Raw genomic sequence first — 16,586 nt, forward strand, 5'->3', positions numbered from 1 at the left:
TGCCAAAGGCCCAGATGTCCACCTTGGGGCCATAAGGAGATCTGGTCACAACTTCTGGGGCCATCCAGTGAGCAGTGCCCACCATGGAGCTGCGCCGGTCCTGCTCAGGGCTGAGCTGAGTGCTGAGGCCCAAATCAGCTGAGGACAGAAACAAACCCTGTCAAAGGCAGCTGGAATGAGGAAACCAAGCACAAAGATTCCCCACTCTCCATCTGAGAATGCAGTAGTGAAATTAGCTGGAAAAGTCCTCAGGGCTGTAGCCAAGGAAAGATGGAACTGGACCCTTACAGAAACCCTCAGCTTTCATGCAGTGGCTTTTACTGATTCCCTTGGAGCTTTAGATTCCCACTGCTGCCCCTCTGGAAGGGCCATAGCCAGAGCAAAGGCACTGCTGGCACCCTGCTCCTCTCCTGAGCTCTCTGCAGGGGCAGCCGCTCTCAGCTGGCAGCAGGGCCCGGGCAGTGCCCCCAGCAGCCCTTGTGGGGCTCTGGCCTCACTGGGAAGCAGCCCCACAGCCGCAGCCCGGGAGCGCCGTGCCTGGCCAGGAACACCCACCCAGCCTGACAGAGCCGTCCATTCCCAGGAGGATGTTGGAGCTCTTCAGATCCCTGTGGATCACCCGGTTGGCATGGAGGAAATCCAGGCCCTGCAGACACTGAGAGAGAACAAGAAACACCAGGGTAAAAACCAATGGCCGGAATATATCACACCAGAAAGGACAGTTCAGAATTCTGCCAGCAGCAGCTTTGCTGGGACAGACCAGGAGTGCAGTGCACACAAGCTCCAGGCAAACGGTGCAAGGCAAAGCTGAGAACAGCAAATCAAATCAAAAAAGGACAGAGAGTACCACAACAGCAGGAGAGAGAGCAAGAATAGAGCAGAAGTGCAGTGATGGTGGCAGGCTGTTCACTGCAGAGGCTCTTTCTTCTCCAGCTCATGAAAACAGCACAGAAACAAAGCCCTGAGCATGGAGCCACTCCTGTTCTCATGCCTGTTTGGAAGGACCATCGTGTCCCAGCCATGGGAGGGACAAGCAGGATCCCTCACCTCCCGACTGACAGCTGCCATCTCTCCTTCAGCCATGCGTGTCTGTCTGACAACGTCCTGCAAAGTTCCCCCATCCATGTATTCCATCACCAGCCAGAGATCTCCATCAACAAGGAAGCTGGAAGAGGAAAACAATGGCATGGAGATGAATGGGCAGTGCTCAATTCCCCCATGGAAAAGCCTGGATGGAGTTTTGTTTCCAGGTCACTTGTCAGTGAGGACAGAATCAGATGGAGACACATTCCTGCCCGGCTGCCCAGCCCATGGAATCTGCACAGTCTAAAGGAGAAGGAGACACCTGTGAGAAAGGAGAGGCCTTAGATGGCAAGCAGGTGAAAAATGCAGATTAGCAACAGCCCAGATCAATGTGGAACCACAACACTTGCCCCCAGCTGGTTCAGCTTCTGAACTCCTCAGTTCCACCATTCCCTCCAGAACAAGGCAACACAACTGCCAGGGTTATCCAGGGGAGGAGGCCGTGCAGCACTTGGGACAAAAGCAGTCAGAAAAACTTTCAGAAAGTCTCGTCAGAAACAGGCAAGGCCAGTGAAAAATGGGCAAATGAGGCATTTCTGGAAAGAATAACCTGGTCTGCCTGGCATCTGTAGCAATGGAAAAGCGTTGGGAAGAAGAAGCCAAGGGAAATAATTTCTGCTGTGGTTCATCAGCACTTGTTGGAAGACACAACAAACGGGGTCAACTTGAAGGAAAAACCAAACCAAAGCAACAAAAGCACACGCAGGGAGTGAACTGCCAGGCTGTTGTTTGGGGAAGATGTGGCTGGGTCAGGCATTTTCAAAACAGGCTACAGACTAGGGATGCCAGGAAAGGTTAACGCAGGGCCCGGGCACGGGATGAGAGCTGAAACACTCACCTGTCCAAAGAGTTGACAATGTTGGGGTTCTTCTTGTCCTTTAGGAGCAGGATCTCATTCACAGCTCGTTCCCTGTTCTGCCCTCGGAGACTCATTTTCTTTATGGCCACCTGAAGGGACATGGCAGCCCTTGAACTGCAGGAGTCTGTGGCAGGAGGCCAGAGCAAACACGGAGCGAGTCTGTTTGGAGTGACGGAGCCAGGCTGTGCCAAACTGCCTTGGGATGGGACACCAGAGCTCAGCAAGTGCCATTCCCACAGCCCATTGCTCTGCCAGCTGGGGGCTGCTCACAGGACACATGGCCAGAGACATTTGGCCTTGCCAGCTCTGCAGAAATGGTCCCTCAGCTGTCAGCCTCAAAGCTCTAACAACATCCTCTGCACCTAAAGTCTGCTCAAATGGCCTCAACACTCTCATTATTATTCAAACCCATTTGGAAAGCAGGAGGTAATTCTGGTTCTGTGAAAACAGAGCAAAACAGCCAGGAACCCTTTAGCAATTCTATGGGATTTGGTCATGATTTCAGATCCAACTGCTCTGTTTGGGATTGCACAACAAAGCAAACACGCACATCCATGGCTCAGGTGATCCCTGTCACAGGCTGTCACTGACACCAGACCCAAACACACCTGCAGGGTTTGGGAGAGAGCTTTGGTCTGGACATCTATCTTCTCATTTCTCTCCCTCTCTCTGTGAACTGCGGAAGTAGGACTAAAACCCCAAATTGAGCCCAAGTGGGATCTCTCCCTAATCAGGCCTTGAGGTTCCCTTTGAAGATGAAAGGCAGGATGGAAAAACTGCTAAATGGTGTTCCTGTCTGAGGCTGGGATGAAGATAAATTGGGCCTCAGTCTCCAGCAGCTGATGCATTCACACTTTTAGATATGAAGACCAAGCCAGCGCGTCCTGCTCTGACAGACACCGCTGCCCTCCTTGCATTCCTTTGGCACTTCAGAAGGACCAGGTCTGTCCCAGCTGTGCTCTGCAGGCTGACACTGCTCTGCCTTCAGAGGAGCAGGCTGGGCAGGAAAGCTCTGCTGGCCCCCAAAGCTGCAGCCACAGCTCCCAGCAGAGGGGAAAGCCCTGGAGAGCTGCCAGGTGTGCTGGGCGTGTTGACACTGACCTCTCCTCCAGTGGCCCTGTCCAGTCCTTTGTAAACGGTTCCGAAAGCCCTGGAGACAAAACAGCAGAGAAGAAAGAAGCAGCGCTTCAGGCCCTGGCAGTGAAAGCCAGCCCAGACAGGAGATCTCTGCTGCCTGCAGCCTTCACAAACACCTGGGTGCATCGACCCTTCCAACAACAGCACAGCAGCCACCAGCCCTCTGCCCTGCAAGGTGTGCAAGAGAAAACTGAGACCCAGCACGAAGGAATTGGGCTGGAGCAAATCCCAAATGTCCACCCTGAACTGCTTTAGTTCAAACCTAGGAGGGGAAATGGGTGTCTAAAGAACTGGAAAAGAATGCATTTCATCCTTTTCCATGTCCTGCCTAAGACCTGCAGGTTCCACAAGGGCCCTGCCATCAGGCAGGTGATGCATTTTCTCCCAGAGTGCATCAGCTCTGTGTCTGTTACTGAATGGATGGGGTCTGCTACCTGTGCTAGAATAGAGCCCTAATTAGTTCATCTCTGGTTTCTGTTTTTAAACCATTAGGTAAATAATCCTGCCCCGTGGATATTTTTTGAAGAAAAATATTTGAAAGAAATGTTCTTGAGAACTGTTTTCTGACAGCAACCAGATGGTGAGTTGCTCTTTTAGGCAATCCAATTCCAGGGACAGAAGATCTTCCAGGTCCTGCTCCGTGCTGCAGGCAGGACACTGCCAGCCTCAGGGCCCTTTGACGATGCCTCCTGACCACAGTTATCAATTCTGATCAGGACTGAGAGACAGCAGGATGGTAGCCCAGTGTCTGAAGGTGTTTGGAGTTCTCCTGACTTCTCACTGGATCCTGCCCCAGCACAACCCCTGGCCCTGCTTGTGCAGAAGTCGCTGCCGTGCCCTTACCCTTGGCCAATCTGCTCCAGCTCCAGGTATTTCTCGGCAGGCTCCGCCTCGCTCACGGTGTTCCCTGAAAGAAACCACGTGGAAGACGCTCCCTCCCAGAGTGAGACCCCACCCTGCAGCAGAGCCAGAACGCAGCCCCACTCCCTGGGGCCGTGAGCCCCTTGGTCTCAGCTGGGGAAGGACAAGAAATGGCTCGGTGACAGTCAGCTGCAGAGCAACCCTGGGTGCAGCTGATGCCGAGACACACACACAGCGCCCTGCTCGGGCACCCAGGGACAGAGCAGACGTACTCAGCTGCATCAGGCACCACTCCCCTCTCCCCTCTGGCTGCAGGGCTGTGCTGCTGTCAGAATGCTCAGCCCAGGATCCCACAGCAGAGGGAGGTTCTTCATCCTCTTCCCAAAATGCTGCAGCTTCTCCATCCTCTTCCCAAAATGCTGCCAGTTCTCCATCATCTTTCCAAGCCAGGAGATGTTTGCTGTCCACTTCCCATGCTGGGAGATGTTCATCCTTCTCTTCCCAAGACACAGGATGTCCTCCATCCTCATCCCACACTGGGAGATGTCCGTTGTCCTCATCCCATGCCTCGGGAGCTTGGCCATCCTCGTCCCACACCAGGGGACATCCACCTTCCTCGTCCCACTCCGGGAGATGTCCACTGTCCTTGTCCCAATCCGCAGGAGCCTCGCCGTTGCATTCCCACACCGCGGGATGTTTGCCCTCATCTCCCAGAACAGCAGGAAGCTCACTGCTGTCTTCCTCATCTTTGGCCTCCTCTTTGGAAGCAGAGGGAGCCACAGGAGGTGCTGGTGCTGCTTTTGTGCCCTGTGGACAGATGGCAGTGTGAGGGACGGGAAGTTCTATCTCAGTTCTCACCTTGTTTATCCTCAGCTGCACATCCAGCTGCACTAAGCAGAAATTGGGTTTGGAGCTGTTCCAACTAACAATGGGCTAAAGTCGACATTGCCACTTATTGCTGGGAATTCAACATTCCACCATGGCTAAAGCCAGCCAGCAATCCTCTGCCTGTAAAGCCAGACCTGCAGCTCTTCTAAAGCTCTTCAGCAGAAAAGGAGAAAACTGACTGGGATCCCTTTGCTGCTACTGCTGCTGCTGCTGAGACACTGACAGGAATTTTCCTTCAGCCTCCCAGGCTGGCACTCAGCTGCCACATGCCGAGCTCACAACTTGCTGCACAATTCCAAACACCAAAGGTTCCTTTCCCACTCACCGAAGGAGGAGCTGCTCGGGATCCACAGAAGAAGTGCCCTGAAATGGGAGAGGGAACATGAACCAGATGCTGTTAGGAGAAAAACTGCCCGTGGTGGGAAATGCCACAGAGCAAGGCAACCCCAAGAGAGCATTTTGCTTTCACAGCATCCCTGCAGAAGCCACAGTCCCTTCCCACAGCAAGCAAGAGAACAGCACAAAATACTGGGCTGGGTCAGTTCTTGGCCGGAGCAGCAAACGGAGGGAGTTCCAGGCTCTGCTGGCACAGACTCCCTGCCTGAGGGAACAGAACTCCCCAGGGCTCATTGCAAGTGCTGTGCACGCCCCCCTGGCTGCAGACACCCCCTTTTTCAGCTGCAGCTGCTGGCAGCAGCTCTCCCAAAGCAATGGTGTCTTCATGGCAATTTGGTTCCAAAGTCAACTCAGCTCCAGAGGAAGAACAGAAAGCACAGAGGAATCCCAAAGCCACAGATTCTGCAACGAGGGAAAGCCTCGACTTACATGCCAAGTGGGTTAAAAAATACCCCGAATAAGCCACAGAGTAGAGAGTGCAAACTGCAGCAGCCACGTGCTGGATCATTTTGGCTGCGCTGCACACGTCTGCAGCCTGTAGCCCTGTGAGCACAGAAGGACACCCGTCAGGGCTGGGCTGGCTGCTGAGAATGCCTCGGGCAGGAGGATCCTCCTGCAGCGAGCCCAGAGCCACTCTGGGCACTGAGGCCTCTGTGTCCCACAGCAACGGGAGCACCACGGGGACGTGGCACTGCTCCTGTGACACCACAGCAGCAGCTCACGCAGAAACCGCCTGGAAGGTTCTCCTGTGTCACAGAGGAGCACAAAGATCCCTCCCAGGGCACAGCCTGTGGCCCAAAGGATGCCAGAGGAACTCGGAAAATGCAGCACACAAGGACACCCCATAGCCCAGCCTGAACACTGAGGAGGAACAAGGACTGCACCAAACCAAAGGAAACGTGACCTTTAGTCACTGATACTTCTGACTAAAAGCAGCAAGCCTTGTTCCATCGGGGATCTTTGTTCTAGTTCTAAAAACAAGCAAGGGTCTCCACTCTAAATACACAGATGGCAGGAACTGGGGAGGAGGAGGGATTAGGAAGGAGGAGGAGGAGGGAGAGAGGAAAAGGAGGAGTAGGAAGAGGAGGAGCAGGAGCAGGAGCAGGAGGTTCCAGTGGCCCCTGTGGCCGCAGCCACGGGACCATCGCCCCCACCTCGTCCTGCAGGTGAGCGGGGAGGGGGAGCTCGTCCCAAATCCATCGGGGTCTCGCTGAGAGGGTTTTTTATTGGGGTGTGTTTGGAGACTGCAGATTGTGGATTTGAGCCCCAAATATCATCTCCCATCCCTGGGAGGTTTTTTTCTGTGTGTGTGTAGGTTTGGATCTTGAAGGACCCCAAGGCTGAGCCCCTTGGGGGGATCTTTGGGGGTCCACGTGGCCATTGCCCAGTATGGGCAGGGGAGGACATTGGTCCTGGGGACCCCTGGGAGAGCAGAGGAGGGGAACCCCTGGGACCCCCAGAGTGGGGAGAGCAGAGAGGGGCGATCCCAGAGCTGGGGGACCCCGGCTGGCTGGAAAGGGGGAGAGCCTGGAGAGGAGGGACCTCTGGGACTCCTGGGATCTCAAATTAGGGCATCAGGGGAGAAGGGACCCCGTGGACCCCCAAAAGCCCCTGGATCATCCCTAAGCAGGATGCTGGAGAAAGGGCAAGCCCTGGAGCCATTGGACCCCCATTATCCCAAGGAAAGGAAAAGTTGGAACCACAAAATTGGAGAGAGCAGTGATAGGGAACTCCTGGGAGAGATTTTTGGGCTGAATCTTGGCATTGTGGAGATTTTCATGGACACAAGACTGCTGAATTCTAGAGATGGAATTGGGCAGGGGGAGCCTCTACTCCAAGGTGCTCCCACCTTGGTTTCCCCCAAACCAGGATCTGTCATTGCCAAGCTGTGGCCGGATGGAGGAGGAGGAAAAGCCCTGGAGATCCCTCATGAGGAGGGGCTGCAAACCCAGCCCAGGGAGCTGCAGGGAGGAAAGAGCCCCCCTGAGCCAGGAAGGTGTCTGGAGATCCAGCCGGAGCTCAGAGCTGGTGGAGAAGCCTCATGGCAGGGAGAAGCCGCACAAGTGCTTGGAATGTGGGAAGGGTTTCAGCCACAGCTCCACCCTGATGGAACACCAGAACATCCACACTGGGGAGAGGCCCTGTGAGTGTGGGGAACGTGGGAAGAGCTTCAGTGAGACCTCTGACCTCAGCAAGGACCACAAGATCCACACTGGGGAACGGCTCCATGAGTGCTTGGAATGTCAGAAGAGCTTCAGGTGGAATTCAGAGATCGTCACTCACCAGCACTTCCACACCAGGGAGAAGGCCCTGCGAGTGTCCCCAGTGTGGGAAGAGCTTTGTGCGCTGCTCCAGCTCCATCCCCCATGGGAGGATCCGCGCTGGATGATCCCCAGTGACCCCCGTTGGGCAGAGCCCTGGAGACCCCCGATCCGGGTGATCCCCGTTGTGTGGAGGAAGCTGTTGGAGAGATTTCTTTGCCCTCTTCTTGTGCTGCTGTGATTTGGTTGGCGATAAATTCCCTCCGTGTGCCCAGCCGGGTCTGTTGTGCCCTTGCCGGATTTGCTGAGGGATCTCTCCCGGTCCTTGTCCCCACGGAGGAACCCTCGGTTCCATTTTCTGTCGCTGTGCGGCTGCGGGGGGCAGGGACAGAGCGACTCTGGGGGTGCCTGGCATCGTGCCAGCGTCACCGCTCGCCACGGGCATCCCTGCGATCCCGCGCACCTGGGCACGCATTTCTGGGCTCACCTGAGCTCCCACCTGCCCAGCGCCCCAAGGCTCCCCCTCCCTGGAAAAGCCGCCCCCGGGGCTGATGCGTCCCGGGAACCCCTCAGCCAATCACAACACAGCTGGAACGCGCCTCAGCCAATGAGAGCACGGAGCGTTGATGAGTCATCAGTTGTGTGGCAGAGCCTGTGAGCTCGGCTCCCCAGCAGTGGCGGGAGCCAATGGGAGCGCGCGGCGCTGTAGAGCCCGCCCCGCTCCGGACTGGTGCTCCCAGCGCAGCGCGGCTGCTTCGGGGCTGCGGCCCCTGCCCGGCGCTGGCCATGGGGCGAGGGGCGGCAGCTGGGGCCGGACTGGTGGCACTGGTGGTGCTGGGAGTGCCCCCGGCTGCGGGCGCGGAGCTCTCGGGTGAGCGGGGTGGCGGGAGGCGGTGGGACGGGGGGGGGAGAAGGGGGGAAAGGGGGCGGTGGGAGCCCGGAATGGACGGGAGGAGGAGGGGATAGTGGGAAAAGGTTGTGGAAATGTGGCAAATATGGGGAATGGTGTCAGGTTTTTTGCGGTCAGGATGACCCCGAGAGTCCTTTTCCCCTGCCCGAGGTTCGAAGGAGGAGTCGGAACTCCTTGGCTCTGGTTTTCAAGGTTGTTTATTTTCTCTTATCTAAAACATTCTTTTCCTGACCCGCAGAGGTCTGTCTAGCAGGTCTGTCCGAGACACACTGCACTGCCTTGAGGCGGTGCTATTTCTTTATACTAAAAACTACGTGTACTTTATTTACCATTATTTTCCAATACCTCTCACCTGTGTTACACTGTCTGCTTCTACCCTAAACCAATCCAAAAGTGCCAACATCACACAGAAGATGGAGGCTAGGAAGAAGAAGGAAGAAGGACAAGACAACGCCCAAATCCCTACATCCTGCCTCTTAGACCCCTATACTAAAAATCCCCAAGATTCCACTTTTCACCCTGTGATAAATTCATTATCACTCTACTTAAGCTTTTGTGACTTGTAACTCTTCATACAAGGTTGGCAATTTGCTCCATGAGTTAGAATTGAAATTCCAAGTGTCTTTGGCTTCCTGCCAGGGGCTGAGAACCATCCAGGGCACCCAGAGGGATGTCCTGGGTTCCGAAAAAACCTTTCGTCACCAAAAATCCAGCTCCAGCAGACGGGGATGAGAAGCGAGTAGCTGTCGCCTCAAAGAGAAGATGCCGCCAGAAAGAGAAAAGCCTTCCTACAATCCAGCAGCCCCCTGACTTGTAATGTGTTTTAAAATGTTTACTTTTCCTTTTAGAAAAGAAAATCTACCTCCCACTTAACCTCACTATGAGCTCTGTCCAAGTTGTCATCCTGTTTGCGCTGAGCAGTCTGACAGCTGCGTGGTTCGTCCCTCAGCCACACCAAAACATCTGGGTGACCCTGGCATGGCCAGGAATTTAAAGGACTTTGCTGCTTGAACCTAACACCAAAAGCACCCAACGTCCACACAGCTCTCCGAGAAGCGAAAAGCCTGATTGAGCAAGTCAAGCAGTAATCCGAGGACTGGTTCAGCGGACTGTTCAAGGACTGGGGACTCTCAGGGTGGTGGACTTCAATTATTAAGACAATTCTGTTGTTTTTTTGTTGTTATTTTCCTAATCATGTTAGCATTTGGAATTCTACATTGCATAATTTTAAAAGGTATCAACGGTTTAATCTCCACTACCTCAGAAGTCAACCACATGGAGTTTGTGGACCTAAAGCAACCCAACAGGCCCACAAATCATGAATGGTGGACAAATTCATTATCTGGATCAGAATACACCAACACTTTTCCTTTAATATTTTTTAACAGAAAAGGGGGAGGTGTTGTATTGCACTAAGTGGTTTCTTTAGTTGTTTTGCACTGGTTGGAAATTTTGCACTGAGTTGTTTTTATACTGCACTGAATAGCTTATGTTGTTTCTCCTGATTTTTTCCGCACACACCCCTCCCCAAAGTCCTGGTGGTGGCCTCTCCCCAGGTTACTCCCTCCCCTCACCCCTCCCATCGCTTGTATCCCATTGGTTGTGGTCCCTCTCCTCTGCCCCCCCATTCCCCTGGGTTTAAAATCTCCCGCCATCACACAATCAGTCTCCTTTCCTCTTTTCCTTCCTTGGACTTCCCTGGAGTGGTTCCACAATAAAGCACGACAATCGTCCTGAGGAGAAGAGCGCCTCCAGTCTTTTACTTTTGTCCTGGTGAGATTGTAGGGGCCAAGGGTCCAGAGCTAGCCAGACTGGACCCCTCAAAGGCCCTCAGAGATGAGTCTTACAGGGCTGACCACCGGGGGTACCACAACCAATGAGGAAACAGGGAAAGGAGAAACCAGGGAAAGGTGGGACATATGGGGAAAGGAACTGGGATGGGTCAGTGTCCTGGTTTAGGGCAAATTTGGGAGAGAATCCCCAAAAAGGGGGCCCCTCCAGAAAGCAAACCCACATGGCCCCTCCCCCCACAACTGGTTCGGGAAGAATTCCTCAGAGAGAGGTGGAAAGAACCTGTTTATTTAACAGGCACTGCACACACAATGAACAATACTGGATGACACCACTCTTTCACCACTCTGAAAAAGATGACAAATTCAGAAAGTCTTTCCTGGGGTGGTCGCTCTGTTATCAGTCCCTCTGGTGTTGGGGCAGCTGCTGCAGCCACAGGGTGCAAACTCTCTCTCAGTGTTTCTCAGGTCCCAGTCCGGAGCAGGTTCAGGTAAATCCAAACAGGAAAGGGGAAACAGTCCGGGAAGAAATTTGGACTGTTTAGCTAAACTAACTAATGAGAAGAAGTAGAAAGCAAGAGCAAGCAGAAGCAGAGCAGAAGCAAGAGCAAAGTGAAAAGAAGGGCAAAAAGCAAAAAACAGCACTATGTACTGTACTATCTGTATGTCCCGCCGAGTGGCTGATAAGAGGCCCAAAACAAAACTTTCACTCTGCAGAGCCAGTTTTAAAGGCATAGAACATAATATCCAGCATAAATTACACACATGAATGGTGATACAAACATCCTAACGCCACCCTAGGACAGTCAGTGATGTGCAAGACTCCATGGGGAGGTCTTTTCTGTCTGCCCAGGTGGGGAAACTCTATGGCAAGCCTCTCCAGCAGAGAGCTCTGGGGAATTCCCTGAGGGGGAAAGATCCTGAGGATTCCACACTGCTGGCAGCTCTCGGCTTGCCCTGGGAAGAGGGAAGGGGCCATGTCCAGCTCCGTGGATTGCTCAGGCGGTGATTCCTGCCAGAATGAGAGAGGGTCATGGTGTCACCCTGTCCCTGTCCCCATCCCAACTGGATGGACCTGGCTGGAGCCCATGGAGAGTGGGAGTTGCTCCATCCATTTCACCCAATCCCAGTCCAACCATCCTGCCCCAATCCCTCTCTGGAATTCCAACCTTATCCTGCTCCATCCACCCCACACCAATCTGCTCCATCTATTCCACCTGATCCCACTCCATTCAACCTGCCCCAATCCCACTCTGTCTACCCAACTAGCCCTGCACTAGAATCCTGATCCTGCCTTGATCCAGAATCTCAAATGATCCTGCCCCATCCCTCTTGCCCCAGTCCTTCTCTGTAATCCCAGCCTGATCCTGCTCTATCCATCCCACCTGATCCCGCCCCAGAATCTAGCACTGATCCCACTTTACAATTGTGGCAGCAGCTCTCTGGCCACAGAGAGCAACACACAACTTCCTCAGGCCTTTCTGGAGAAAGTCTCTGAAAAGAATCAGAGAAAAGAATGAGAAATAATTCTTATCTTAACCTGCTGCACCTGTTGTTGTGAACATGTAGAATGTGTTATGGATATTTATTTACCAGAGGGTGGTTTCTTAATTAGCCAATGGTGATGGGTTTTGATTGAAGGACCAATTAGGTCAACTTGCATTGTAACTGTCTACAAAAGCAATGGGTTTCTTAATAATGAATATATATAATAAAGAGATTGACCAGCCTTCTGTAAATCATGAAGTCAATGCTAATTATTATCTGGCCGGAGGCCCATTGCAATGACAAACAATTCCATCTGATCCTGCTCTGGACCCCTGCTCTGATCTGGAATCCCTCCCTGATCCCAGTTTATCCATCCTGCCCTAATCCCCCTCTGGAATCTCATTCTGATCCTGCTCTGTACCTGTGCTCAAGCCGTTGGTTCCCACATCTTTTCCTGAAGAAAGAGAAGATCCATGAGATTCCAGCATGGATCACGCACTGGGATTAATCCCAGGATCCATCCTGGGATCCGCACAGAGGGAATCCAGAGCTGGATCCACCACTGGTACTCACCAGCTGCCAGGTTGTATCCATTCCCGTCCCTCCTCCCTGTGGAAACAAAGTGGGATCAGCATCAGTGGCACAGGATTCCCAGAACGGTGCCGGGTGGATCCGTGTCCCTTCCCAACCCCCATCCCGTGTGTTACCAGATTGGAGCTTCCAGACGCCGAATCCAATGAGGATGAGGATGAGGATGAGGATGGCAGCGATGAGAGACACAGCGACCACCACGGTGAGATTCCCGCCAGATGTTGGCTCTGGGAAATGCGGGATAGTGAGGAGGGGGAGGGGAATCCCCGTTTGGGAATTCCAAATTCCCAATCCCCACATTCCCAGCCTCACCCCAAGCGAAGATCCCGGGCTCTGGCATTCCGGGATGCTCCACCCTGCACCGGTACTGCTCCCGCTCCTCCGGCAGCGCCTCGATCCTGGCCCAGGTGTGGAAGGTGCCGTCGCTGTTGGGAACGATCCCGCCCCGCTCCGTCTCCTGATCCAAGGTTTCACCCCCCTTCATCCAGCTGACTGCGATGGTGTTGGGGTAGAATCCGTACGCGTGGCAGGACAGGATCAGCGTCCCGTGTTCCTCTCTTCCCGACACATGGACATCAGGGGCCTCTGGAATGGGATAATGGTGGAATTCATGCATGGAGTTCATGGGAATTGGACTGGGGTGTGCTCTACCCATGGAATTCCAACTGCAATGGGATGGGGATGAGATCTGACCATAGGATTCTATGGGAATGGGATGGAGATGAGATCTACCCAGAGAATTCCCACAGGAATCCCATGTTCCCAAGTTCTCCATTCCCAAATTCCCACAGGAATTCTGCTCCCACCTTTGCGCTCCAGCTCCTTCTCCCTATACCCGACGTATTTCCGGAGCCATTCTGGGCATTCATGCCTCAGGTAATTTGTGAACCCCTCAGCCACCTCTTCCTTTTCCCAGCGCCTCCTGGTGATCTCAGCAACGCTGTCGGCCGGCATGAATCTCTCGGATCCCAGGTCAAAGGAGATGAAATCCCGCCCGTCGTAGCCGACCCGGTAGTATCCATGGACACTCCCATCGGACAGGAGCTCACAGCTGGAAACTCGCAGCCATGTGTGAAGACCTGGGGGGGTTGTACCCACAGAGACCCATGGAATTGTGTCCCAGCCCCACTGAGCCCCATTCCAGCCCTATGGAGCCCCAGAGTCTGAGGGAGACCCACAGAGCCTCATTCCAGCCCCTTGGAGCCCCATGGATCCACATCCCAACCCCACGGATCCCAACCCAGCCCCACAGATCCCATCCCAGCCCCACGGATCACAAGCTATCCCATCCCAGTCTAATGGATCCCTGTTTCAGCCCCTTGGAGCCCTGTGAATGCATACCTGAGACTTATAGATCCTTACCCCAGCCCTACAATTCCCCTTCCAACCCTGCAAATCCTATCCCAGCCCCATGGATCCAATCCCAGCCTTACAGATCCCATCCCAGCCCCATGGATCCCCATCTCAGCCCTACAATTCCTATCCCAGCCCCACGGTTCTCATCCCAGCTGCACGGATCCCATCCCAGCCCCATGGATTCACATCCCAGTCTCACAGATCCCATCCTAGCCCCATGGATTCACATCCCAGTCCCACAGATCCCATCCCAGCTCCACGGATCCATATCCCAACCTGTGGATCACAAAATATTCCATCCCAACCTAATAGATCCCCATTTTCAGCCCCTTGGAGCCTTGTGAACCCACATCTGAGACCTAGAGATCCCATCTCAGCCCCACTGATCCACATCCCAGCTCTACAGTTCCCATTCCAGCCCCACAGATCCCAGCCCAGCCCCACGTATCCCCATCCCAGCCCCACAGACCCCCCACTCACCCCTGCTCTGGTTGTACCGCTCCCGCAGTGTCTCCAGGCCCCTGGCAAACACCTGCTGGGTCCCCACAGCAATCTGGGTCCCCCTCTCCCAATCTTCCGGCTTGACTCCGTCCTTCATCCACTGCGTCAGCGGCTCCGCCCGGCCCCGCTCGCTGTCGTAGCGCGTGAAGGGGATCCCATCCAGGTACCCGGTGGCCATGAACTGGGGGACCCCTGGGCTGGACTCTGACACCGCCACAGCCAGGTAACGCAGGGAGTGGAGAACTGGGGGGACACGGAGAGGTGGGGGGGGGTTTGGGGGATCATGGAGCAATGAAAGGGGAACTGGGAGAGCTGGGAAGGGGTTTGGGGATCCTGGGGCCAAGGAAAGGGTGTGCAGGGTGGGAGAGGTGGGATGGACAGGAAAGGGCCTGCAGGGGGTCCTGGTGTCCAGGAATGGGGGCTCAGGGGGTTCCAGGGTTATGGAAGGGGGAGGGGGGGGCGCTGTGCAGGGACTGGGAGAGTAGGGATGGGGGTTCCAGGGGATCCCTGTGCCCAGGAAAGGGGGTCCAGGGGTCCCCAGTGCCAAGGAAGGGATCCCTGTGCCCAGGAAAGGGGGTCCAGGGGTCCCCAGTGCCAAGGAAAGGGATCACAGGGTGGGCAGACCTGGGAATGGGAGGCTGGGGGTCTCTGACACAAAGGAAAGGGGGAGCTGGGGGCTGAGAAAAGCAAGAATGGGGGTCCAGGGGGTCTCAGGGACAAGGAAAAGAGGGGTCTGGGGACTAGGGAAGGCAGGGAAAGGGGGTGCAGGGGGGGATTTGTACTGGATAAGGGCGTGCAGGGAGGTCCCAGTGCCCCAGAACTGAAAATTCATGGGGGTCCTGGAGTCCAGAATCCCCCCTGGGACCCTCACGGACACCCTGAGATTCTCCTGCAGGATAAGCAGGAGGTGAAGAACTGAGGGGATGCAGAGATTGGGGGGCTCTGGGGGCATCCAAGAGGCAGGAAGGGGGACTGGGAGAGCCGGGAATGGTCCAAGGTTCAAAGAAGAGACTGGGAGAGGTGGGATGGGGAATCCAGGGGGTCCCTATGCCCAACAAAGGGGGTCCAAGGGTCCCTGGTGCTGAGGGAAGTGCGTTCTGGGAGCTGGGAAAGGCAGGAATGGGGCTCCAGGGGGTCCCTGGCTCACGGAAAGGGGAGGTGTGGGGCTGGGAAAGGGGGGCAGATCCCGGGAGATGGGAAAGAGACCGAGGGAACACGGGAGGGAAGGGACGAGGGAAGGGGGTATTCCACGGAGTTCATCTGGATCCCCGCTGCGACCCCCCTGAGACCCTCCGGGACCCTCTGGGATCCCGTTTTGGGAAGGGGAGGGAGTGGAAAATGGGGGAAACACGGAAAGCTGGGAGATCTGCGGATCCAAAGCTCAAGGAAAAGAGTGGGTCTGGGGTCTGGGAAAAGCGGGATGCCAGAAAAGGGGGGGCAGGGGGTCCCAGAGCACTTACGGAGTATGGGGGGATCCCAGTCCCTGATAAAGGGGATGCAGGGGGGTCCCGGTGCCCAGAAATGGAGGTTCAGGGATGTCCCAGTGCCCGGGAATGGGGGTTCAGGGGGGTTCCCGTGCCGAGATTATGGATTCAAAGGGATCCTGATCCCCAGGAATGGGAGATCCGGTGGGTCCTGGGGCCAGATAAAGGGGTGCAGGGGGGTTCCACTGCCATGAAAACGTTCACGGGGTCCCCGTGCCCAGGAATAGGGGTTCAGGGGGGTCCCAGTGCGAGGGAAGGGGATGGAGGGGGATCACAGGACCCCAAAATGGGGTTCAGGGGAGCTCCCCTGCCCAAGAATGGAGGTTTAGGGAGGCTCCGATTCCCGGAAATGGAAGTTCAAAGGGTAACCGGTGCCCAGAAATTGCGGTTCAAGGGGTTCCCGGTTTCGGGGGTCCCACTCACCTTTGGTCGCGCTCCCCGGGTCCCACAGGAGCTCCAGGAGCCCCCAGAGCACCCCCAGCCCCAGGGCTGGAGCCATGGCGCCGCTCCGCGGCGGCCCGGCCCGGCCCGGCCCCGCCCCCAGAGCCGCCTCCGGCGCCGCCATTGGTTTCGCTATTTTCTCTCTACCAATAGCAGCTCGATTTGTCAGTGACGTCATCGGTCACCGGGCAGATCCCGGTCTCACAAGTTGGGACGCGGACGCGAAAGGGACCGAGGAGGGCGGGGATGGGGAGGGGACGGGGGAATCTCAGAGAATCCCTCTGGATCCCCACAGCGGCCGCCCTGGAGCCCTCTGAGAACCACCTGGGACCCCCTTAAGAAAGCGCCGGGAGTGGAGAACTGGGGGAACAGGGAAATTTGGGAGATCTGGGGGTGCAAAGGTGAAGGGAAAGGGCGGGTCTGGGGTATGGGGAGGGCGGGATGCCCGGGGAGGGGTGCAGTGGGTCCCAGAACAAGTGAAGGGGGAGTGTTTTGGACCTTACTGGGAGTGACCGGGAACCATCGGTGAGGCGGCGGCGG

At 55.5% G+C, this 16,586-nt stretch overlaps 1 protein-coding gene across 7 annotated transcripts; it reads right to left on the bottom strand.

The window, feature by feature from the left end:
* Positions 1-10,454: 10,454 nt before the first annotated feature.
* LOC132340541 (class I histocompatibility antigen, F10 alpha chain-like) lies at positions 10,455-16,573 on the bottom strand. 7 transcript variants are annotated; one of them, XR_009489886.1, is made up of 10 exons: positions 16,029-16,156; positions 14,101-14,364; positions 13,071-13,343; positions 12,577-12,849; positions 12,381-12,491; positions 12,247-12,282; positions 12,095-12,127; positions 11,779-11,857; positions 11,610-11,679; positions 10,455-11,197 (listed from the first exon to the last, which is right to left on the bottom strand). XR_009489886.1 is itself a non-coding variant. In XM_059871602.1 (9 exons), exons 2-8 carry the CDS (start codon positions 14,297-14,299, stop codon positions 11,657-11,659), a joined length of 948 nt encoding a protein of 315 aa, XP_059727585.1. In that variant the 5' UTR covers positions 14,300-14,364; positions 16,550-16,573; the 3' UTR covers positions 10,455-11,197; positions 11,610-11,656. The 7 variants fall into 7 exon arrangements, 5 of the variants coding, with proteins under 5 accessions (XP_059727585.1, XP_059727582.1, XP_059727586.1 ...); XR_009489887.1 differs by lacking the exon at positions 11,610-11,679; XM_059871602.1 differs by lacking the exons at positions 11,779-11,857; positions 16,029-16,156 and adding an exon at positions 16,550-16,573.
* Between the last annotated feature and the right edge of the window lie 13 nt (positions 16,574-16,586).

This window comes from Haemorhous mexicanus, chromosome 32 (genome assembly GCF_027477595.1).
Source record: "Haemorhous mexicanus isolate bHaeMex1 chromosome 32, bHaeMex1.pri, whole genome shotgun sequence".
Lineage (NCBI taxonomy): Eukaryota > Metazoa > Chordata > Aves > Passeriformes > Fringillidae > Haemorhous > Haemorhous mexicanus.